The 25,681-nt window shown below is 48.5% G+C and overlaps 1 protein-coding gene across 1 annotated transcript in view; it reads left to right on the top strand.

The window, feature by feature from the left end:
* NSF (N-ethylmaleimide sensitive factor, vesicle fusing ATPase) overlaps nucleotides 1-25,681 on the top strand; it is a 138,868-nt gene that overhangs the window by 107,704 nt on the left and 5,483 nt on the right. Inside the window, exons 16-18 of the mRNA XM_008061589.2 lie at nucleotides 2,672-2,738; nucleotides 5,253-5,332; nucleotides 23,480-23,614. Coding sequence (XP_008059780.1) covers nucleotides 2,672-2,738; nucleotides 5,253-5,332; nucleotides 23,480-23,614 — 282 coding nt within the window. The remainder of the gene's footprint in view (nucleotides 1-2,671; nucleotides 2,739-5,252; nucleotides 5,333-23,479; nucleotides 23,615-25,681) is intronic.

The following is a 25,681-nucleotide window of genomic DNA, read 5'->3' as shown; positions in this document are numbered from 1 at the left end:
TCCCAAATGTCTTTACTTCTGTGCCTCCTAATATCTGGTGTACTCTGCTCAGAGTACTTTCCTCCCACTTTTCCACAGTTAACTCTTGCTCATCCTGGTCTCAGCTTAAATACCACTTTCTAAATGTAGGAGACCATACTTAGTCCCAAGTCCCTTCACGAGTTGAGTTACGCTGCAGAAACGAACAACCTCAGATCTCAGTGACTTAACAAAGTGCACCTCTCACCCACACTACTGCCTACCTACCGTGGCTTAGAAGATGACCTCTGTTCACTGTTGTTTCTCAGAGCCTCAAACTGACAGCTGACAGAGGCTCCATCTCGCAGAATTCCATGACAGGCAGGGCAGGAAGAGGAGTGTGGCACCTCATGCAGTGACTCTCCAAGCTTTTCTAGGAAGTGATGTGTTTCCACTCATATCTCATTAGCCAAAGCAGATCCCATGGTCGTGTCTACTTTCAGGGACATGGAGGAAATACTGCCCTGCCACGTGCCCAGAAGGAGAGCCAGCTTATGCGTGGGATCCCAGTGACTGCCAAGCCCCCATTCCCACACCATCTTGCTTCCCCTCGCCTGATAGCACTGTGCGTGTCGTCACGACCTGTGGCCTGCTCCCCCACTCCACTCTAGCTTCTGTGAACTGAGGGTCATCGTTGTCAAATTCATCACTCTTGAGTCCTTCATTGATGCTGTACCCATAATATGAATTCCAGAATGAGCCAGGCTCGGTGGCGCAGCCTGTAATCCCACGCCTTTGGGAGGCTGAGGTGAGTGGATGACCTGAGCCCGCGGGTTCGAGACCCGCCTGGGCAGCGAGACCTCATCTCTACGATCAATCAAAAAATCAGCCGGGCGTGGTAGCGCGTGCCTGTAATTCCGGTACTCGGAAGGCTGAGGCGGAAGGATCACCGGAGCCCAGCAGGTCGAGGCTGCGGTGGCCAGGAGCGGCCACTGCACTCCAGTCTGGGCGACAGTGAGACTCCAACTCAAAAAAAAAAAAGTTCCAGAATGTGTGTTGAAAGAATGAATGAATACCCATGGCAGTCCCCCCAGACATAGTCCTTTCTTCATTCTTTGGCCTCTGTCATTTCCCTTGAAGATCTCACCCCTGTCCTGGCTTCAGCCACTGCCCTGAGAGTGACTTTCATACTGACTTCAGCCAGACATCTCCAACTACGTCCTTGACATTTCCACTTGAGTTTTAAATAAACACATCTATTCTTGTAGTAAATACTTATGAATTTCCAGTACAGCATTAAGTGACATGAGGATGCAGAGGAAATTAAGCCAGTACTTGCCTTCTGAAGGCTTGCAGTCTGGTTTAATATGAGGAGTACAGTGAGTCTGTAATACAACACATAGTATGTGGAATGCTCTGCCAGAGGAGAGAGACGAGGACTGTGGCAAGGCAGCAGTAGAACTGGCGTTGATCTAACCATTGGTGCCATCCAGCAGGCATCACGACTGAGTATTCTTGTGTCCTGGCTCTAAGGATAACGTGAACAGTTAGGTCTGTGTCCACCTTGCCATCCAGTGGGGAGGCAGACAACTGAGGATGGAGGACAGGTAGGGACTTGGCAGTGTGGGAAGGCAGCAGGTCTGCAGGGGCTGGTGCAGAGGAAACCTTTCCACTAGAGGGGCTGGCCTTGTTAAATACCTGGAGAAAGTGTTGTCCGTGTTTGTGCCAGGAAACATGGAACACAGAACCAGATTAAGATCGTGGTGCTGAGACTCTATTCCAGTAACTTTCCTTAATTGTTAGGAATACTTCAAAGACCAAGAGTACATGGTTTTTTTTAACTTAATATGGAAAATAATGAGTCTGATTTACCTTACTTCTGTTCCTATTCCAAATCTTCTGTGGTTCAGAGATAGCCACTAAGGAGTATAATGCCATGCCAAGCAAGGCGTACATTAGACAGGGTGGATTTTGCCATCTTGGTACACTAAGTTTACTTATCCATCAGGGATCGGTCTGGGACACAGAAATTCTTACTCATGACGCCAAGGTCTCCAGAACAGAAACCTCTGTTTCCAAAGAGGCTAGTGTCAAGGCCTTGGGCACTCAGAGTCAACGTGTGCACAAGCTAATTCTTCTGTCTGCTTGATTGCTACCTCCTTGCCATGGTAGAGTGACTTCCTTCCCTGCTTGTTTTCCTCTGCGTTTCTTTGGCTGTCTTACGACAGTGCACTCTTTCTTACCTTTTGTCTGGCTTTTCATCCACCTGTCTGATCCTTCGTACTCCATTTTAATTCTCTTGTAAACTCTTTTGCTGTTATGGTCTGATTGGAGTTGATGAGACTCTGATCCTTCAGGACTATTTCTGCCTAAAGAGACCACAAGTCTCACAGGTAATAAATAAGACGGCACCCAGCTTTATCCCCGCTCTTCTAGAGGCAAGAGACCATTGTGATCAGTGGGATGGGACTGGCCGTGGGACGGTGATGGCAGGCCTCCCCTGCCAGGTGTGGCCCGTACACCCCAGTGCTGACAGTCTTGGCCTGTCTTCTGTCCCCTGGTCCGACTGTCAGGCACCACCTACTGGGCCTGCAGTGCTAGCGTTTTGCTGTGACTCTAGGTCGTGCTCAAGAATTAATACTAGACACCTTGGAAGTGGTTGTGATCATGGAGGTGGTGATCCCGAGACAGTAAAGGCTCTACTTCCTTGCAGATCTTCGATGACGCATACAAGTCCCAGCTCAGCTGTGTGGTTGTGGATGACATCGAGAGACTGCTCGGTGAGTCCTGGTGCTGCCATGCCGTGCACTGGCCTGGATGTTGCACGAGGAAACAGCAGATGCCTTCTTACACCATTCTCTGTCCATCTGGCATCAGTGATCACGTCCATGTCAATATGCCCTGACTGTGCCCCCATCATAAACCGCTTTCCTGTGTGTCTCAAGCTACTATTGTCTCTTGCTATGAGAAATGATTCACAATTTTCATTTCTTTCTTTTTATATTGTATTTACTTATTTATTTATTTATTTTGAGTTGGAGTCTCACTCCGTCGCCCAGACTGGAGTGCAGTGGCACACTCCCGGCCACCGCAGCCTTGACCTGCTGGGCTCCAGCGATCCTTCCTCCTCAGCCTTCCAAGTAGCTGAAACTACAGGCGTGCGCTACCACACTCAGCTAATTTTTTGATTTATTGTAGAGATGAGGTCTTGCCAAATTTGCCGTCTGGTTTAATACGAGGGGTACGGTGAGTCTATGATACAACAGAGGGCCTATAGCAAGTCTGAAAGTCATGGGGAAGTGCCATACGAACAGTTAGCCTGAAGTCAGGACTGCCCTGACATGGACGGTATAAGGAAGAAGGATGAATCAGGTGTTGGGTCTCGAATCTGTGGACTCCGGCAGTCCACTTGCCTCAGCCTCCCAAAGTGCTGGGAATACAGGCTGAGCCACTGAACCTGGCCTCGTTCTTTTTATATTTTAAATGATTTAGGTCCTCATACTGTTTGAAACTGATGAGTCATTCTCATGGATGAACATATTTGCTCCCAAGTACCTCCGAGTTGCCTGTGGCTCCAAGGTCCTGTTGTTCACTCAACAGAACTAGTGAAAGAAGGGTCAGGACCAGGTGGGATCCATTAAGGTGCCAGGGCTGGGGCAGAAGCTGTGCATGCTCGGCGGCAGAAGAGGGCCTATGACCCCTTCTTTGCTTGTCTCACAGAGCAATTGTGAAGGCAGAAGTGGGGTTGTCAGTGTTGAAAACATCTTGAGAGTGAAAAGCGCTCTGGAGCAGTTTTCTGAGATACATATTAAGCAGCCCCTCTACTGAAGTGCCCCTAAAGTGCAGTGGGAATGAGGCTTGGTCCTGGCTCTTGGCTCCTAAGACGTAGACTACCATGAATGCTGGAGAGGTGTTGCAACTCTGCATTTTATTTCATTGTAAAGTTAAACCAGTCCAGCATAGATTCAGGATAATGATAGCTCAGGATGAGTGATAAATGATATTGAGCTAGAAACCCACCTGGTGACTTAGTAGACATCTGACGTCCTGCCCGACACCTGATTCATCCTTCTTTCTTCTTCCATGTCAGGGCAGTCCTGACTTCAGATTAACTGTTCGTACGGCATTTCCCCGTGACTTTCAGACTTGCTATAGGCCCTCTGTTATTTATTTTCTTATGTTTTGTCGGTTTTGTTTATAAAGTAGGTATACCTGTGAGGTCTTGTTAAATTGCTAGTCCTACCTAGTGACTGGGGCTTTTGGTCCGCTATGTTTGTTACATCTCAGCCCAGTTTATGGGATTATTTCTTTTAAAGCTTTTAGGCACATACTTATAGCTCTGTGTAAAGTCCTTTATCTGAACACAATTGAGATGTGTGGTCGTAGCAACACTGCGATGTCAGGAATGTGTGTCCTCTGAGAATATTTTCACTTGTATGAACAGTTATTATCTGTATGTACTGTTCATTTATTCAACTTGCATTTGCTGAGCCCTTACTACTGCTGTAGTAGAATTATTAGGGTCTCAGAAAAATGTGATACTGCCTGTCTGGTATAACAAATGGGCAAAAATCAGTGCACAGTAGAGTGTGCCTTGTGTACTGGACATTCAGAAGCAGAGGATCACTTTGGACTCCAGGGGCTGATGCCTGTTGGTAGCTCGAAGCACAGACAAGGGAGCATGTGCGGTGACAGAGGACGCAGAGGCTGAGTCTTTCAGCCCGAAACATAGAAGGTTCTAGAAATGCCGTCTGAGGGCCTGTCTTAGGACTCTGCCATCACTTCGGTTTTATTAACATTCCTTACTTACTCACTTTCCCCTCTACCGTTGCCTGGCATTATCAGTATCCTGAATCACCATAGTTTGTAGTAATTTCTTAGAAATGCTTGGTAAATACACCTGGGGTGGCTTTTGTTTTTGTTCCTATAAAAACTCAGACAAAATGTCTACATTAACTCAATGAATATTTAGAAGCTTTTTCAAAAAACTTATAGAGCCAAGCACAGTGATATGTGCCTATAATCCCGCTACTCTGGAGGCCAAGACAGGAGGCTGCTTGAGCCCAGGAGTTTGAGACCAACCTAGCAAGACTCCATCTCAAAAATTTTAAAAAGTGCAGATCTAGGTTCTTATATAATATTTTAACCATTTAGGTTATGGGAGATGTTTTTCTTATTATAGATAGTTGTATGACCATTATTTAGGGCTGTTTATTCTTATGCAGAAAGCTCTGAATATTGGAACATGTGTATATGTGTATTGAATTCCTAAACACAGTGTGTTTCTCTTCCAGATTATGTCCCTATTGGCCCTCGATTCTCCAATCTTGTATTGCAGGCTCTTCTTGTGTTACTGAAAAAGGCACCTCCTCAGGTAAAAAATAGTAGTAATAAAGAATATTTTAACATAGACTTTTTTGGTAAATTGCAGACAATGGTGTACTCTCTCTAAATAGGTAGATTATCATCAACATATAAAAATGTGTCATTCGAGGGATTCTTGACAGGTCATCTGGTCTGGTCTTCACCTTAAGGTAGACTGTTTCTAACGTAAGTTCTCCATTCTTTTTCTGAAGATATCGAAGTCCCCCGGTTTCTGTGAGTGTTGTCTTCTGTTATCTTGCAAGTTCTCCACGGTGTTACCCATCTCTGCGCCCATCGCCTCCCAAAAGCATGACACTCACGTAGTAAAGGTGGACACAAGTTCTCGTGTATCTCGCTTACCATTTCTTAGGTTTTCCTAAAAATTTGTGTTTGGGGCAGTTTAATTTTTTTAAATTTTTACAGATGATCTTGCTTTACTTCTCTTGTGTCATGTGATATTTTTGAGTGAATTTATAGCCAGGATCTTGGTTCACATGGTTGCATTTTTACTGACGTGGCTGTTAGAGACTGGTGGTTTTAATAGTTTAACACGTTTAAAAGCAGCCTGTGAAAGCTGGATATGGTGACCACGTGGAGGCTGCCAGAGCGTGCTTGTCTACGCCACAGGACACAAATACTCTTGACTGAAACTGTGTGCTGTAACCTGGGTGAAATGCCAGCCAAAGGTAGACATTGAGGGGTTAAACTCCAACTTTTTCAACGCCTCAGATTCTGCCTGGTTGAAGTTAGACATGTATGTAAACGAACCTGTAAGGACAACATTGGACATTATGTTGGTGAATCGAATTTTTAATTTAATAATTGCAGTAACAGACATGTATTTTAACTTTTAGAGTAGTGAAAAGAAACACAAGCTACGGCAGCATTGCAGATTTTGCTACATATATGCACTGTGGATGGTCTTTGAAGGCATCTTTTCATAAATCATCACACCTAATCATTAGACTTTTCACTTATACTCAGGGTGAAGTTAGAGAAGGGTGTATGGTATATTCTTCCCTTCTCTGATTCTTTCGATATTTTTGTCAAAACAGATACTATATTGAAAGTTTCTGAAGCAAAAATAAATCATATCTCCCCAGTACCTATATATACCATACACACATACAAAAAGTCTTTTTATTAAATCAGCATATTCAAAATTATCTGAATGGGAGACTTCTGGGCATTTAGATTTTTCTCATAATATTCAATTTCCTGGTTAAAAATAAGTTGTGCTAAAAGTCACTTGGGATGCTGGGATTGCAGGCTGAACCACTGAGGCCAGGCACCTTTGTTATTCACATAATATTATTAACATAAAATTACCCTAGGGAAGCCTCCCACTCCCATCATACACCTGACAGTATCAGTATTAGGTTTAGAACTTCCCCACCTGATGTGAAGGAGGAGTAATAGTAACCCAGTCCCCAAACCACCTATTTCTGGAAAAAAAACCACCCCAAAACCCACCCCTCAGTACTCCTAAGAGTAAAAGATATAGCTCAGCAATAGTTGGGGCATAATCAGGAGCTTCTGCAGGCTGATTCTGCCCACTATCCCTTTTGGGGAGTGTATTGTTCTTTGTTTAATAAAGCTACTTATTTGTTTTGCTAAAAAAAAAAAAAAAAGTCATTTGGGAGAAGGAAGTGCTGTTTTATACTTCTTTGTCTACATTGTTAAATACTGTGCACATTGACTCAAACAGAGATAGACCCTTTGACTGCGAACTAGTCATCCAAAATGCTAACAGAAGTAAACAGAAAATATTAACAACATTGTGATAAAAGGTTTAAGAATAATTGTTTCTATTTTCATGAAAGTAACGATAACATTTTGAGGGGAGGAACATGATCTCATGCTTTTACGTCTCATAGCATCTGGCATAGTGCTTTATACGTGTCTGCCTTACAAGTAGCTTATTCAGCAACGAAAAATAGATTTTTTAAGTGTCTTCTCATTTTAGTGTGCTTAAGTGTTTTAGCATTGCTGAGGTTTATATTTAGAGTATGATTAGAGTGAAAACATTGAGAAATAAATAAGTTCAAATGGCCAATACTACATGAATACACAATATCATTGGTCATCAGGAAGATGCAAATCAAAACCAGCACAGTGAGGTACCATTCACTTCACACCACTGGAATGACTGGAATCAAAAAGTCTGACAATAACAAGTGTTGATGAGGATGTGGAGAGATTGGAACCGTATACACTGCTGGGGAGAGTGTGAAAATCGTGTAACTTTTGGAAGACAGTCTTTAACAGTTCCTCAGAAGTTTAAACGTTCAGTTACCAGCAAATCCAATCCTAAGTGTACACCTAAAAGAAGTGAAGACAGAGGTCTGCACGCCAGCTTGCCCATGAATGTTCACAGTAGTGTGATTCACAGCCAAATGACCCCAGATAAAATCTGGTGTGTCCATTATAATCGAATCGTGTTTGAACATACTACAACATGGATGAACCTTGAAACATGCCAAGCAAAAGAAACCAGTCACAGAGGGCTAGGTGTTGTATGATTCCAGCTACAGCAAGTGTCCAGAATTGGCAAATCTAGAAAAACAGAAACCATATTAGCAGTTGCCAGGGGCTGGAGAGATTGAGGGATGGGATTGACGGCCGGTGACTAGAGGACTGCTCCTGGGGGTGATGAAACTGTCCTCACATTGATTTTGGTGATGGCTGCACATGTCTGTGGATATACCCAAACCACTCCATTGTCCTTGGTAAGTGGGTAAACTGTGTGCACTGAAAATCATCTCACGAAAGTGTTTCCGTGTTTAAAAAGCGATCTCAGAATCCACTTACATGAGGAAAGGAAACCTGTGGGCCGAGTTAGAAGTAAGGAGGAGGCATTCGAGGGCCATGGCCTGCTAGGGCGATGTCCCAGAAGCAGGAATTGGATCATTAAAGAGGGGTCGATGCATTTCTCCAAGGACTGAAGGGGAAGAAGGTAGGATTGTGTCGTGTAAGAGGGAGCGGTCTGGCTGCCTTAGTGACCAGAAGTGGCGGGTTCTCTGCCCTTGATCAGGATTGGCAACTCTGCCCTGAACTGCCAGGTGACCTGCTGGATCAGTCGGTCAGAGGCAGGAGGAATGAATGCTTGCGACATTTCTGGTTGGCATATATCTCACAAAATAAAGATAGGCTTTGTCCGGGTCGCCTTACTTTTTTAAATTAGTTCACATTCTCTCAAGAAAATAAGGGGACACTCTCAAACTGGCTAGGTGTCAAGAGTATTTGTTATCCCAGAGTGGAAGCGCTCACCTCACCAAACCATTATCGTGTAGGCTTTTCAGATGTTTTCAATTAAATATTTAAAGTCTGTGCACCTGAGTGTGTCAAGATGCATAGACTGGTGGTCACTGCTTATCGCTGGTGAGAAAAAGAAGACAGAAAAGTTGTGGGCGTGTTTCCTTCAAAGGAAGAGCTGTGACTGCATGCAGTGCAACTGTCGTTATCAGTCAGAGTCCTAAATTTTGCATTTGTTGTCATTGCAGCTTTCCCACAGCCAAAGTGTGTGTGCGTGTGTGCACATGCTCAAATAAAAGCATCCCTTTGGGGGCATTATGTTGTCCAGCTCCAGATACCCCCTTTCTCTTCTGCCCCTCCCCCACACCCCCGCCCCTGCAAACGGGCTTATTAGACCTGGTTCCCAAGCCCTCCTTTCTCCCTTTGTGTTGCCTTGGTCTTGGATTTTCAGCGTAGAACTAAAAATTCAAGTCAGATTTCAGTTACTAGGATAATTTTCTTTGAATTTTAATTTTTTTCTAAGTAAATGCATAGATTTTTAGTGAACCTGGTATTCAGTGGATTTGTCTTAAATTTAGCCGTAGAGTTAATTTCATGATTGATTTATTAGACCTTTGAAAACATAAAAAGTGGTATCTGTGGTTTGTGACGACTGAGAAACATCATCACATTTTGTTTAGCATCTTTTTAAAACCAATTAAAAGCTTTTCTAAAATGGATTGAGCAGGAGAAAATAAAACATGTTCCCTAGGTCTTTATTTCAGTCCAGTTTCCCTGTGTTGTGCAGCAGAAGAGATCGAGGGGGATAGAGAAATTGAAAAGGGCTGGCCCAGCAGGGAGCCACACAGGAGAAAAGGGCTTCTCTGAGAACGCAGCAGCCGCAGCTCAGAAAGCTCCGGGCCGCTTCATCTACATGCAGAGTCACACAAGGCTTGGGGGTGCGCCCCGGCACACAGAGGTTCACATGTGCTTCCCTGCTGATTCCTGTGAAAAGCTAACAATTGGCTTGGAGGGTAAAAGACCACTGCGCTCACCCTCCTGTGCTGGACGTACAATTTGTCCAGTGTTAGGAAATGTCCGGCTTAGCAGCAAGCGCTTGAAGATACCCCTCCTTCCAGTGAGACTCCCAAAGCCGGCTCTTTTTGTCGATGACACTGGGCTCTTTTCAAGCTTCACAAATTTATGGAAGTGGAGGGGAGTGTGCTTTTCAGGATAGGAGGAGGAAAGCCCCCATCATGGTGTCCGGAGGAGGCAGTGGTGAGTGGAGGCCAGGTAGCCCCTCTCTGCGGCCCAGCACTGTGGGCTGTGCCTTGTTCCCCGGGGGTGTCTCCTGCACCTTCCTTCTTTTTCTTTTTGGGAGACAAAGTGTCTGAAGAGGAAGTCCTCAGGCTGTAAGTGACCCGACTTCCTGGTTTCCTCAGCAAGTGTGAGTGCAGTGAAGTCCATTAGACCGACTATACAATGCCAGGTTCCCTTGGCACCTTTGGGGATTGAATTGGAAGGCCACGTCTGTGTCTGACCAGACGGGCTTGTGGTGACGGGGCCACGCTCTCTGGGCTCGGCACGCCCCCGACCTTTCCAAATCGTGGCACATGGACAGTGTAAACACCAGCCGGAGGCCACCCCAGTGGCTAGGGGCCCAGCCTGCCTAGCGGCTGATGGGAGCTGATAAGCAGCTCACCTGCTGGAAACTTGAAGCTGTCACCAAAGAAGGCTATCACCCTAAACCCACAGCGGATAGAGCTCAGCCTTGACCACCGTTGGTGTCTCGGCTAAACTCTAAAACATTGTTGGAGAGGTGACTTCCTCACTACCCTAGCACCTGGAACTGTCGTCAACGAGAGAGAAATACAGTTTGGAGCTGACGGTGTGAGGTGTGAGCCAGTGAGAACCTGTGTGCGTGCTCGGTGGGGGCTGGGCAGTCATGTTTGTCCCCCCAGGTCTTGTCCTGACATCACTGGCCTCAGGCTAGTGGCTCCTTACACAGTCCTCTGTGGCAGTCCTCTGTGGCATCTCAGCTTGGTCTCCCTTCAGGTGTGTTGTTGGGAAGTCTTGGCAATGTCAGGCAACTCTGGGCTCTGGGTTGCTCCAGGTCGTGCAGGCCCAGACATGAGCGTCTCCCCACATACCTGTCCAAAATTAACCCTGGCTGGTGACTACGGCGTGACTCAGGAGGATACATAACCACTCAGGAAAGGGGTGGAGCCATGCTGCCAGGCGAGCGGCTTTTGCACTGGACTTCTTTCTTTATTTTTAAAAACTTTGGTGGTGGATGAGTGGCCCATTTCCCATTGAGTCCGTGACACTGAATACTCTAGATAGTTACTTGATTTTATAAAAATCTTCTAGGTGTATTTTGCTGAGTTTAGAAGATTTTCTTGGAAAGTCCCATGTGAGTTGAATATGTATATATGCAGACACATACATAATACACGTGTAGTTTAATTCAAACATCTCCAAAAAATAATGAAAGAAATTTGGTGAATCTTTCAATGAAGAATTCCTATAGATATCTGCTAAGTAAAACCAGGTTTTCACAGTAGAGTTTGGTTTTGGTGAAGTGCATCTATAATAGGTATTAAGTAATACCACGGTGGATTACAAGATGTATATATATAAACGTATGTATGTACATATACATGAGTGTATATATATACATGCAGACACCATTTTCAGATAACTCGAAACTGAATATCTAAATTTAGCCATCAGATGATGCCGACGGTGCTGAGATGGAATGCTTTCTCATAGCCTGAATGTCCTCTTTTGGCCCATTGCCTTAAATAACTCATCATGACATTGGCTTTAGAGACGTGTGGACTGTGGCATCTGGTGCCCCGTGGTGCCTCGACCCCAGTTATGAGCACCCTCCCTGCAGAACCCTGTGTTGAACTTAGGTCAGAAAGCCCAAGTTTAGCTCTTAGTTCGCACGTCCCTGGCTTTGTAGCCTTGAACTGGTCCCTTCATTTCTTGGTGTCTGTGACTTTATCTGTAGGATGAAGACCGTTCCTCTTGCATTATCTGCCCCACAGAGGGCCAGCTGAGATGTAGAGTGAAGCCCTTTGTAAACCGCAGACACACAGATACCGTGTTAATGGGTTCCCACCTGGAAAGCATGGGCACCACATCCTTCACTTGGAGCCCTGGGAAAAGCAGCTACCTCCCAGCTCTCACTCCCTGAAGTCCTGAGATGTAATACCTGGCCTGGGCGTTGTACAAGGAAGGAGGGAGTAGCGGCAGGCATTTTAGAACTTGCCTGGATGAGGAGGGCAGACCAGGGCACCTGATGGTGAGACCCAAGGTCATGACCCAGTCTCACGGTCTTCGGCCCCGGGACTGGCCCTCCTGCCTCCTTCCCCGCAGACCCCTGTCACTCTTCTCACTTGTTGTACCCCAGAAGGCCCATCACAGTGTCCCGCCTTCCCATCCTCAAGGCAAGAGCCTCATCTCTGGAGATTTCCCAGGGGTTTGTGGTACGTGACATCGTAGCCACTGGGTAAGAGCCCAGAGGGGCCTTCTCAACTGCCCCGAACAGTCCACCAGTTTTCCTGATGTCTGTTGGAACCAGCCTCACTGTTCCCAAGTTCCACTTGGTCTGCACCCTCATCGCTTTGACAGCTGTGCGTGCCTCTCAGGCGGAGGACCAGAGAGGGCTCTTCCCCAGGAGGGCTCTGGCCACCACCTGTGGATCTTACCTTCCCTAACTCCTGGGCTACCCAGATGAATGTGTTGGACGGGTGTTTCCAAGATGGTGGGTCCTAACTACAGTGTAAAGAACAGCTCAGGGGTTAACACCAGAGGGCTTAAGTTTGAATCCAGTTATTTACTTCCAAGCCTTGATTTTCTCATTTGCAAAATGGAGGCAGTTTTGCAAATCGTATAAAACTTGTGAGGATTAACTGGGATAAATGTTTACTGGGGTTCTTTATAAGCTGCAAAGAACAACTGAATTATTAGTTAATTATTCATCTCAAAGCAAACTGACTCTGTCTTTCCTCACACAAAAAGTAAATAAGAGCAGCAAAGTGCCCAGCCTGAGACTCCAGTGGCCCCGTGGAAGGGGCAGGCCTGGCAGCATGGCGGGAACATGCTTCTCCCCAGCAGTCCTCTTCGCACCTACTGGGCCTGGGGAGGCAGTGACCGTTCCTGAGGGAGAGGAAGACTGTGGGAAACAGTGGGACAGGGCCTGGGCCCACCCATTCAGCAACCGTCATCTCCAGGGGCTGGCCCGGGTCACCTTCTATACTGCACGTGGTGGAGTAGTCAGGTAGAGATGGGCTGGAGGGGGCCTGGGGACTGCAGGTGCCAGCTTGTCAGCTGACCACAACTTCCAGAACACACGCCCTGCTGATGGCAGTGTGCGAGCCCTCCCGGGTCTGTGCAGACGTGTCATTCTGTAAGACGATGGTTGTTCTTAAACATACACAAGAAAGACGTGTTTCAAAGAATGAAATTAAAAATTAAAATAAAAGCAAGTTGCTTCTCAGTCCTAAACACAACGGCTCTGTTGTAGATGGTGGGATTACAGATGGCTTTTTTCTGCTTTATGGTTTCCTGTCTCTTACAGATCTTCTACAGCAAGGATATATTACTTTCATAGTAGGAAAAAGTAAACACTTAACACGTATGCAGCTGTTTTCATTTTCAGCTTAGCTGCATAACTGTCACAACTCCTCAGTTCCATGGCTTTGCTGCTATACTGCTGTTTGAGCACCAAAACTACATGCGTCCGCCTGTGTGTCCAGGCTCATCTCTCTGTCATCTGTCTTTTCGACCTTGGCTGTTCGTTGAGGACTGACTTGGTTCCGCGTCTGTGTGACACCCTGTGGTCCTGAGGCACAGCGAAAGAGCCTGCCTCTCAGGTATCCCGGGATACCTGCCAGGAACCCACTATGGGCTGTGCTTCCAGGCTGAGCTTCAGACAGGCGAATGCCAGTGTGACTTAGGGTGACCAACCTAGAAATGACAGTAGTCCTGAGTTTCATGGAAACCAGACACAAAGCTTGTCCATCCAGAGGTATTTATTTTGACATGCAAATTTGAAATGCCACTGTAAGGAACATCTGTTGTTATTTGGAGGTGCATTTACCAAGCATCTGTTCCACACCATAGAAACCCAGAGATGAATGAGACAGTGCCCCTGCCCTCAGAGGGCTTATCGTCCAGGACCCCTGTTCACCTGTGCAGTGCGCACAGGGCGTGCACAGGTAAAGGGCAAATGGCGTTAACCTCCGGCCGCCTCTGCCCACTGAGCAGCCCACCCTGGCCTGGGCCAAGTTTGCTCTGAAGAATTAGCAGGTCAGGGTACAGCTCAGGTAGGTCTGAATCTCAGAAAAACACCCGATGCTTTATTAGTGCCAATATGTCCCACATTTGGGCCCCATGTGGAAGAAGGAAGCAGCTTTTTGCTCATGTGAGGTGCTTGGAGCTCAGAGAATGGGGCAAAGGGAACTGCATTCACCCGCCGACTACAGGGTTTAGGGGTTTTGTTTTTTAATCGAGGCCCTTGTGCCATGCTGAGGTGTCCTGGCACTTTAGCGTAGGGAGAGGAAGGGCTGGTCATTTACATACAGAGTGGTGGACACCAGGGGCAGTTCTTTTTTTGTTTTTGTTTTTGTTTTTTGAGTCAGAGTCTCACTTTATCACCCAGACTGGAGTGCAGTGGCACACTCATGACCAACTTAGCGTCCACCTGCTGGGCTTGGGTGATCCTTCGGCCTCAGTCTTCCAAGTAGCCAGAAATACAGGTGTGTGCTACCATGCCCGGCTAACTTTTTGGTATATTGTAGAGACGTGGTCTCACCAAGTTGCCCAGGCTGATCTCGAACCCCTGGGCTCAGGCAGTCCTCCCACCTCAGCCTCTCAAAGTGCTAGGATTACAGGCTTGAGCTACCGCGCCTGGCAGTTTTGAGTACAGTTGCTTATCTCAGGCTGCATGAGACCTGCTAGGTTTCCCCGAGGGAAGAACAGAAGAAACCAGAGGCTCCCTCTGCAGATGACCAAAGCTCACCTCTTTGATGAACTCCTGCTGTCATGTCAGCCTTTCTTAAGAAGACACTGTTGCTACATGCATCCTTGGTATCTGGAGCTGCGCGTGGCAGATGCTGTTGGGGACTGTTGGCGAGGCCCAACAGGCCAGCAGTGCTCGTGAGTGAGCCTGACCGTGTGTAGGCACCGCCCAGCCATCGGGGCCGCCGTGCGCCCTGGGGTTTGAGTTTTGGGCACCTTTTCTTTTCTAGAGGGGTTTGCTGCCGGCTGCTGCTTCAGAGGCCAAGTGGGTTGTATCTGTCTGCCTGCCTCTGATGCTTCCCTCTGACCTGCTGCTTCCAGCTGCTGGGAGCCAAGGAAGGCAGCCCACAGGGCTCTGAGTGTCATGTGGTGATAGTGACACACTCTGACAAGAGCAAGGCCATGCGTAACTCGTGGGCCGCCCCTCGCCTCCACCTGTTGGGTGAAAATGAACACAGTACACTATGTGCACCACGTGCATGTACACAGGACACCGTGCAGTGCATTTCCTTCCACCTGAAAGTCCTTTTGTTCTGATCTTAAAGGACACTAAAATAGTGTTTTCGTGGCCCTGTCCGTGTGCTGGGCCCAGGCACTCCCACCTGTATGTGAAGCTGCTTAAACCTCACTTGTTTGTTTTTTTCAGTCAGTCCTATAAGTTAGAGGGTGTTCACTTATTTTTGGTTCTTGGCTGCATTTTGGATAGTTGAAATTATTTAGCACACTGCCTCCAGAGTAGTGAGGTGCCGTTACTGAACATGGTAAATTTGCATTCTGAAAGGCCGGGCCTAAGGACCCGCGGGAGCATGGAGTAAAGGAGCAGAGATGGGAAGAGGCATTTCGTGAACATGTGGACCGTGGACATGTGCGATCCCCTCAGGCTGGCTGGAAGCCCTGGAAAGCGTTTACACTGCGGTTACAAGTCCCAGCGGCAGGAGTCAAGCTAGGAAGGAGAAGATGGCCAGACTAGAGCCAGGCAGCGGGGCACATGGCGCCGGGAGTAAGTGGGCAGGGAAGGTTGGGGTGGGTGCAGGAGCAGGGGCTGCTCAAAGGCCCACATGTGGCCATGGAGGTGAGGTCCTGGCGTTGAGAGCACTGGCATAGAGGTGAGGTCCCGGTGTTGAGAGCACAGCTGTGTTTGTTGTCTTCACCCTGTTGAACCATTTTTTCTGATTTGGGGCGGGGGCAAGGGTAGTCCCCTAACTTCGGGTTAAAGTGCACAAATAAAAGCCTTGTGTTGATTCCTAGTGTCAGCTCCCTCACAGGTCATGAGCGCCTCGGAGGGACAGCGCCACCCCTCCCCAGGCTTCTCATTACAGCAGGTGGGGGGAGGACTGGGTGACTTTCAGGTCTTAAGAGCTACTCTGAGTGTGAAAATCTGGTCGCCTGGTATCTTTCTCGTAAATCGGCACCGAATGTTCTTTAATCCCATGAGGCTACCTGCCTTTGCCTATAGTGGTGAGATTATTAAATGGAGTCTCTCGTGCCCTGCCTGCCTGTGTTGTGCCCCTCCTGCGGTCCCCTGTCCTGAGCACTGTGGATGTCAGAGAGGCAGGTTAAGAATGTGCTTCAGGGCAAGCACTGATGGGAGCTGAGTAGCGCTGTCCCCTAGTCGTAGCATGATTTATCTGAAACCTCCTTCCTTTGGTGTTCAACTTAAACATGCAGGTAAAAGAAGAAGAGGTTCCAGACATTTGAACAAGTGACCTCGGAGGTGCAAGCAGAGGCCCATCCCTCCCCCTCCACTGTCCAGGCTCCAGTGGTTTCCAACAGGAAGCCTAGAGTTGGAGGTGCTAATAGTACTTGTTATCTCACTGACTTAAATGAATGACTTCCAGCAAATCTTATCTTCCTCTGCTAGAGATGTCTGTCTTATTCTGCCAATAGATAGTCAGTTGGCTAAGAGAGAACTAAACCAGCCTTGGCATGAAGCATATATGCCACTCATTCTAGATTATTTTCTGCAGTCTCACCCTCCCAGGCTCAAACGATTCTTTCTCCTCAGCCTTCCAGGTACCTGGGACTACAGGCACGCATCACCATGCCCAGCTCATTTTTTGATTGTTTTTGTAGAGACAAGGTCTTGCTATGTTGTCCAGCCTAGTCTTGAACTCCTGGGCTCAGGCTGTCCTCCCTCCTTGGCCTCCCAAAGTGCTGAAATTACAAGCATGAGCCACAGCACATGACATAGATTATGTTCCTAAAAACGGGTTGCTATCATAGCATTCAGCATGTGGACCCAGGAAGGGAGATCTCTGAAATGCTAGCTATTTGTCTATTGAGCACTTGGGATAGTGTACATTTTCCTAGGACCAGAAGAAAGAATGTAACAGTGAAGCAAGGATGTTGATTAGCTTTGCAGCTTGTATAAAGCCCTGGCTAGCCTAGATGTAGCCATGAAGCCACACAGACATCAGTCCTGCCCTCCTGCAGGAAGACAACATGGAGGGAAGACAACACAGAGGGCTCGCCTATCGCGAGGAACAGGCGTATGTGAAAGGCGGTTCCTGCTACGGAAGGGAGGGCAGGCCGGGCCAGAGCGGGGCGCCAGGGTGTGTGCTGGGGGCTGCAGTGCCACGTGGAGGTGTGCTGGTGGACAGGCCTTTGGGAAAGCGGACGTCCAAGCATGTCCTTGGCTGGGAGGTCCAGACCCATGTGGAGAGTTTGGCAAGCATGTCCAGGCAGAGGCCCGCGTGCGCCGGTACTGCAGGGCGCAGAGAAGCAGGACATGCCTGTGGACAGATGGCAGCGGAGGCAGAGTCTTCTGAAGGGCCTGCATGGAGTAACACAAGCCAGGCTGAAACATGGGAAAGCCTTCCTGGTCAGAGTGGAGCCAGGAGACGAGGAGCCAGGAGACGAGGTGGTGAGCAGGATGCCTTGACCTCCCGCCTGGCCCTGCCCTTCCTGGAAGGTGCCACCTCTCACCAAGGCCCCACACCACACGTCCTCGGGCTCTGTGCAGCCACGCCATGACGGGAGGCGGGGGTGGGGGGGGTGCTTGACCTTGAGCCTCAGGCTTCTTCTGGCCTCACCAGCACTCATGAAGCTGGAGGCCGGGCTCTTGCCCTCCCCGTCCCAGAGCAGAGGGGGCCTCCTGCTCCACTTGCAGCCAGCCCGGTGCCCACTGTGGGAAGGAGAGGGGTCACAGCCCTGCTCCTCGCTTGCCCGGCCTCACCTCGTGGAGGCTAAGGACTCATTCCAGCCTCCTCTCAGACTTTGCTTCCTCGTCCTTGCTTGTTCTGAACATATGTCCAGGCCCTCCTCCCCTCCCTGGCACGCCCACCGTGTGCTCTGATCCCTCAGATAGGTAGGCTTTGTTATGGCCTTCTGTGGCTGAGGAGGAGACAGGGGCCAAGAGGCCAAGTAACCCGCCCCATCACACTGCGGTGATGACGGAGTTTGTGCGTGTCTGTAGCACCCAGCCACCTGTCACTTGGACCTGCCCCTCCACGCTTCACCAGCCTGGGCCTGCATTCAAGAGGATATCGTGTGTGGAGGATGTCGCCGGATGTACGGCGTCCTTCCTGAGGCGTTTGTCCTAGGACTGGCCCGTCCACAGGTGGGCTTCTCGCAGGCTGTGGGAGGCAGACCCGCCGGTGCAGACTGTCCCTGTCACGGTCCTTCCTTGGGAACCTTTTTTGGTTCCAGTTGCTTCGTGGAGAAAGGCTCCTTCGCTTTGCGTTCTTGCCCTCCTCCTCCTGGCTGCCCACACCAAACTCGTTCCAACCTTGTTGCGGGACACAGGAGCACTCAGGACCTAACCCATCTCCCTGCAGGCCTGGCTGCACTTCGTCAGGGCCTCTGCAGTGCCACAGGCAGCCCAGACGGCCCGCACCAGGGAGCATTCCCTACTGCGCGCTCCTGCAACCGTGGTCACTCCCTGGTCGTGGGCCTGCTACATTAGGGTCCCTTAGAAGGCACAGTCAAAATCCTGTAGTTCCACAAGTTCCTTAAAGAGAGCATTCTTGTGAGTGCCCCAATGGGCTGATGTCTGTCTCGTCTTTACTTACCAGGTTTACACATCCTAGATGTTCTGAAAATGTTCACTCTCCTTTACAAAAGCATCGCCTTCTAGTAAGCAGAAAATAAAGTGAAGGCCCACAGCACACACACAGCAGTTGTGAGTTGCACTTTTAAACTCGCTCCTTAATCCACGCCAGGGTTTTCCATTGTTCTGGCTAATTCTTCATGCCGAGGACATATTATACTTGGGGGCACTGAATGATACGGGAAGAATGACCTTTCTCTGCTGCGTAATTGACTTGACTTTGTTCATAGGTTGAAACCAGCTCTTCCATTTCACCACAGTGTTATATCGGTGGCAGTTTTATTTAGGGAAAAAAAGCTTTCTCCTGCATGAACTTTTGTTCCAAATCAGTTGACTGGGCTGGTCAATGGCAGGACCCCCGAGAGGGTGTGGATTATCTGGTCCATCTTTTGTGTGGTGAAGGCTTAGATGCTGCTTCATGCTGGCTCATTCTCCCCGTGTATGGAAGCGCTACTCCAGGGACGACACCTGACTGAGCCCTGCCTTTGTCATGGAGATGCTTTCACCTGAGTGCTTCTATGGCCCAGAATGAGTTAACTAATACTTGACCTTCCAACAATGTTTCTCATAATCCCATCAGCAGATAGTCCCTTGCATCTGAGCCGTGCTGGGAGCAACTTTCCCCCAAATAGGTTATCACTTCCGCCCAGGGCCCCGGCTCCGGGCACTCAAGACCAGGCCAAGGCGGCGGTTCCCCAGGGTGGAGCCCTGCCTCTCGAAGCCCACGCTGCCGGCAGCTGCTCCCCTCATACGTGCCCGTGTGACTGAGCATGAGAGTCCCTGCAAGCTGTGCCTTCACGGTGAACTTCCTTCCGAGTATCGCCACCAGTTAATCCACCGGATGACCCGGTGCAGCTTCGTAACTCGGTAATGTTTTTCAGTGTTTTCTTAAGGATGACGCTTTACAAGTCGAGGCCTGAGCTTGCCTGGTCTGCGACCTCTTTGCCACGTCTGCAGTCTTTCTGAACAGGAAGGAAAGCCCGGGGACTGCGAGCGACTCCCTGCTTGGTGGCCCCCCCCACCCCCGCCAGGCTTCTTGTGCCCTCGAGCGCGGAGTGGCGGCAAGTGGGTGGCTTTCACAAGGGGAGTGGCCGCGATTTGGGAAGTCTAGCCTTCTGGGACGAGTTGGATGCTTCCCCTCCATGCCAGAGATGGTCTTCGGGCCCAGCGTGGTCCCGCAGAGGGGCAGGCGAGGGAGTGTGAGGCATGGCTGTGGGACGCCAGCTCCGGGGAAGCAGGCTGCACCAGCGTGTGCACTGGTATCTGTCAGCCCTCAGGGCAGGCCCCCAGCTCGTGGTCGGGGTCTTGTGTGGACACAGACATGAGGAAGGATGAAGACACTGCCTCCTTGTTCCGGTAGATATGTGTGTCTTTCCCTGCTTGCAGTTCCCCGACACCCAGCTTTCTGGCATCGCTGCCCTCCAGCCTAGGATGGCCTCCCCAGCACCTCCCTGACTTGCCACCCAGCCTTAACACTCAGCTCGCGCATCAGCTTGTCCCTCTGGGCGGTGTGCATCCTTGGCACACCCCCTCCTTTCCATTTGTGTTCCAAGGGCTGCCTCTGTATCTGTTGCCTGCCTCCAAGGCCTGATCTGGTTCATCTAGGAACTTGGTAAATGCCTGTGGGTGGGTGTCTTGTTTTCAGCAAGTCAGTTCCTCAGACCATTATGGCTGCCCTTGATCTGTGCACATCCCAAGCATCCTCTGTCTCAGAGTCTTGGCACCGTTGTCTGTGACGACGGCTGAGTGTCCCAGGGAGTTTTGACTGTGTTTCTTTGAAAGGCCTTTGAGTCTCTCTCTCTCTCTCTCTCTTAAAAAAGCAAACCAACAAAACCCAGACCAGCTGTGCCTTTTATGGTGAGCACTGTCCGTTCTGGGCACAGGAGATGGACAGAACCGGTGAGTGAAGGTGAGAAAGTCCACACACCCCACGGGTGGTGGGATCGTGTCGGCAAAGCCCAAGTGAAAATGGCTCAGCACCTCATCTTCAGTTTCTTAACATATTTTCCTACGAGTACATTTACTATAACGTCCTGAGTTTCTGAGCACCATGAAGAGATTTCATGATTGTAGTAAAGACTTATCTGTAGATTGTGTATATATCATAAACCGAGTGCCATAGACTCAAAACTCACTCCTCCTCAATCTTCCAGTGAACTTGTGCATAAACATATTTTTCTGCATGTAGAGAGTCAATATGTGATTTTGGTCTGAGTCTGGTTTCTGATACTGGCTCCACCACTTACTAGCTATTTGGCCTTGAACAAGTTACTTACATCTGAGAGACTCGATAGCTTCATCTGTATGGTGGGGATAATCCTAGCATTGGGTTCTCGGTGACATTGACTGAGGCACGGCTCTCAAGAGATGCCTTGCTAGAAGGACTAGGGGACGTCTCTGTGTAAGGGTCAGATCCATAGACCTCAGCTCCCCCCGCACACTGGCCACCCTGCATTATGGCCCTCAGGAAGGAGACTGAAGGTTACTTCTGGGAAGAATTTATGCAGGCTGACCTTTGAGGGGACTCCCCCCCAGTAACCAGCTAGGTCTGGTCTGATCATCCTGTAGCCAAACCCTGAGACCCAAAGCTTCCAGGCATGAGTGTAACTCTTCAACACGAACACCACCCAGCCATTGCTGGACTCGAGGAAGCCTCCACCAAACAAGGAAGGAAGGAACCCAGAGGCAGCAGAGACAAAGCAGGGAACAGAAGAAAACATTTTTTAAGTCTATAATCTTTACAAAAATCTAAAATAAGACATTGTATTCATGAAGTATAATTGGGATGCAGTTTAAAAAAGCATTCAGAAAATAAGAAAGCGCTCTTAGAAATAGAAGTAAGTTAGCCGGGCTTGGTGGCTCAACCTGTAATCCCAGCGCTTTGGGAGGCTGAGTCCTGTAGGTTCGAGACCCGCCTGGGCGACTTAGCGAGACCTCATCTCTGCAATAAATCCAAAAAGCAGCTGGGCGTGGTAGTGTGTGCCTGTAGTTCCGGCTACTTGGAAGGCTGAGTTGGAAGGATTGCCGGAGCCCAGCAGGTCAAGGCTGCGGTGGCCAGGAGTAGCCACTGCACTCCAGTCTGGGCGACGGAGTGAGACTCCAACTCAAAAAAAAACAAAGAAAAAAAGGAAGAGAAGTAAGTTACTATAGAGGTTAGAAGACAAAGTTGATGCCAACCCAAAAAACATTTGAAAGCAAAAGAAATGAAAACTAGGCAAGAGTAGTCCCGGAGGACCAGTGTCCAGCTGTTGGAGGTTCCTGGGGAGGGGACTTGGAGGGAAGGGAGGTAGGACACCTCAAGGGGACAGCCCGAGCTATTCCCAGAAGCGCCGTGTCAGAGGTCCTGGTTGAGAAAGGACTTAACTCATGCCTGTGGAGTGAGCAGGGGAGGGCACATGTCAAGAGACATAATTTTCAAATTGTAGCGCATAGGGATAAAGAAAAGATTCTCAGAATTCTACCTTAAAGAGGGTTGGAAACAAAGGTGCAGAGATCAGATGGCGCTGGTCTTCTAGCCAGCAATCCTGGCTAAAAAGTTATGGCAATAGAGTAATGGCTTTGAAATGGTGAGAAAAAAAATGATCTCTAACCTTATTTTCCATAACTTGCCAAACTGAAGTGTAAGACGGGAGGATACTAAGGGCCGAATAAAGGCATTTGCAGACACGCAAGATGTTTAGAATTTGACCTCACTTGCACCCTTTCTCAGGAAGGTTGTAGGCATATGCACGTGGGCAACAGGTAATAAAAGGAAGGCAGGATACGGGGCCCCTGACAGAGGAGACTTCCAGAACTGCAACTGTGCAGCTGACCTGAGAGCAGCCAGTCCATGTAGAACCTGACAGGATACCAGAGGAGAATGTCTTCAAGGAAAGAATACAACTTCCAGTTACCTGATGAGCTGGAACGATTGAAGGGAGGTTGGGACATACTTGAAATAAGTGCCTGGTACACTGAGTCAGAGCAATGATCAACTCCAGTAAAGCAAAATGTCCAAGAAAGGAAGCTTAATAGGACCCTCTATGGCCTGGTTGCAAGCCATAGTCACATAAAAATCATCAATACTGAATACAGATTTAACTAAAGGTGGAACTGCATTGGAAAGATGAGAAAGGGGCGTAGAGCAGGGGGTTGTGCAGAATGAACAATTTCTGTCTTCCAGGGTAGGAGGTCGGTCAACAATATTTAAAGCTGAAAACAAAAATCTAAAACTAGGCACGTCACCTTGGTATTTAAAGATAAGGAAGTAAATACAAGAAGAAAAGCTGGGAGGGCTGAAGGGTTGCCTGTGGAGAGGGGAAATTGGGAATGGTAGCAGAAGCCAGGCACAGTTTTTACACTTTTTTGGTATATTTTGGGATTGCAAATAAAAAAGTGAAAAATATGAAATGAGACAGTCCGTAAAGCACCTAGCCATGCCTCTCACAGAGAAGTGTGGAGTGCCCGGGAGCCACGGTGGCCCACTTCCTCTGCTATGGTGACAAGCCCGAGGCCAGCGCCACAGCCCTCCTGTGTCTTCCATTTCCCCCGTGCCCAGCGCGCTGGACCTGCTGACTCTGACGAGGGATTGACCTTGGCACCTCTGTCCGGCTCCCAGGCCCACCAATCTGTGGTTGCACAGGTGTGAATGGGAAGAAGCTTTCCAGTGTTGCCACTTTCTGAATCATGATGTTTGTGCCAGTTTCTAGCTTTTCACGAGCAGAGTCTTGAATTTTTTCCTTCTCTGTTGCCTGGTCACTTGCATTTCTGAGGTTAAATGAACGGCGTTGTCACACCTTGTCCAGACTGGCTCTCATCCCCTGACTAGCCCTGTCTTTGCCTGTTCCCGTCTCTCCCTGTGGCCAGGGCCGCAAGCTTCTCATCATCGGGACCACGAGCCGCAAGGATGTCCTTCAGGAGATGGAGATGCTGCATGCCTTCAGTACCACCATCCATGTGCCCAACATCGCCACGGGAGAACAGCTGCTGGAGGCCTTGGAGGTGAGAGCCCAAGAGGGCCTGCAAGGCAGGAGCCGAGGCCAGGGAGGCGCTAGGGCACCACACGGCTGCACCTGTGCTGGTTGCTCTGGTGACCTGGAGTGCAGGGCCTGGGGATATTACAGGTGGAGGGTCTGATCCAGGATGCCCGGAACTGGGAGTGTTTCCACATCAGACTCGTTCATGTTTGGAACACTGCATGATACTGACAGTTAGGCTGAGCATCCCCCATCCGAAAGCCTGAAGTCTGAAGTGAGACTTCCTTGGAGCATCGTGCCGGTACTCAGAGTTTCCAATTTTGGAGGATTTTAGATGTTGGGGTTGGGGATACTCAGCCTGTCCCTCCAGCTGTCTTCAGGAGCGAGAGGAGTAAGATGAGTTTGATGGTGGAGTAACCTCCCTTCCTGGTTGTGGACAGCATACACACTTGGAGGCTGAATCCCTCACTCCCTGCGTGAGCAATGCACGTAGATCGTATGGGCCAGAAACTTGGGGGGTGGGGGTAAGGTCATCCCTAGCAGACAGAGCAGAGGTTCATAGTGGCTTTTAGCACAAGTCCTTGCATTTAATACATTGGAGCAATGGTTAAAGCCTTGGAACATTCAAAACTAGGGAAGAAAAGGAACTTGGTTAGCAAGTTTATAATATAGACGTGTTTTCTTAATTTTTTAAAGGATGGCAAAGTCTTTCATTTTTTAAAAAGTATCTTCTTAAACTGTCAATGAATATCAAGTGCACAAATGACTTGAGGTCTCTTGGAAATATGACTAGTGAGTTGTTTAGCTGCCGTAGAGTCAGTAGGCTTCTTAAAGTCCTCAAGTCTCACAGAACCGGTGCATGTTCCCAACAAAGCAGAAACTATCTATATGAGACACATCTCTAGGTTGCCTGTTTAGGCAGCTTTTGTGCCAGGGTTGAGTAAGAATTACATTTAGTATGCTTTGACATATGCAGATTGTTCCTAGAAAGGAATGTTAAAAGTTTTAACTTATATTCATTATGAATTGAAGCTGTTTTTTTCTCCTCAGCAAATATTTGCTTAAGTTATCATGGAGGACTGTAAGAAAACAGGGTTTAGGCCGGACTCGGTGGCTTAGCCTGTAATCCCAGCACTTTAGGATGCCGAGGCGAGTGGATTGCCTGAGCCTGTGGGTTCAAGACCTACCTGGGCAACTTGGCGAGATCTGACAGGATACCAGGGGAGAATATCTTCAAGGAAAGAACACAACTTCCAGTTACCTGATAAGCTTGAACGATTGAAGGAAGACTTGTGTTTGTGATTGAAGGGAGGTTGTGTTTGGGGCACACTTACAATAAGTGCCTGGTACACTAAGAGAAATGATCAACTCCAGTAAAGCAAAATGTCCAAGAAAGAACATTAATAGGACCCTCTATGACCTGGCTGCAAGCCATAGTCACATAAAAATCATCAATACTGAATACAGATTTAACTAAAGATGGAACTGCATTGGAAGGATGAGAAAGGGGCGTAGAGCAGGGGGTTGTGCAGAATGAACAATTTCCGTCTTCCAGGGTAGGAGGTCAGTCAACAGTATTTAAAGCTGAAAACAAAAATCTAAAACTAGGCATATCACCTTGGTATTTAAAGATAAGGAAGTAAATACACGAAGAAAGGCTGGGAGGGCTTAAATAAAAAATAAATCAAAAATTAGCCAGGCGTGATAGCGCGCACCTGTAATTCTAGCTACTTAGAAGGCTGAGGCGGAAGGATTGCCTGAGTCCAGCAGGTCGAGGCTGTGATGGCCAGGAGCGTACCACTGCACTCCAGCCTGGGTGACAGAGTGAGACTCCAACTCAAAAAAAAAAAATAAATAAGAAAAAGAAAACAGGTTTAAAATAACAATTTTCAGCCAAGCACAGTGGCTCATACCTGTAATCCCAGTGCTTTAGGAGGCCAAGGCAGGAGAATCCTTTGAGACCAGGAGTCCAAGACCAGCTTGGGCAACATGGCATGACCTTCTCTCCACAAAAAATAAAAAAAAAAAACTAGCCGAGCATGATGGCACACACCTGCATTTCCCACTACTCCGGAGCCTGAGGCAGGAGAAC

Source organism: Carlito syrichta, unplaced genomic scaffold (assembly GCF_000164805.1).
Source record: "Carlito syrichta isolate Samal-C Ts95f unplaced genomic scaffold, Tarsius_syrichta-2.0.1 Scaffold94750, whole genome shotgun sequence".
Lineage (NCBI taxonomy): Eukaryota > Metazoa > Chordata > Mammalia > Primates > Tarsiidae > Carlito > Carlito syrichta.
This window is presented reverse-complemented; position numbering and strand designations above follow the sequence as displayed.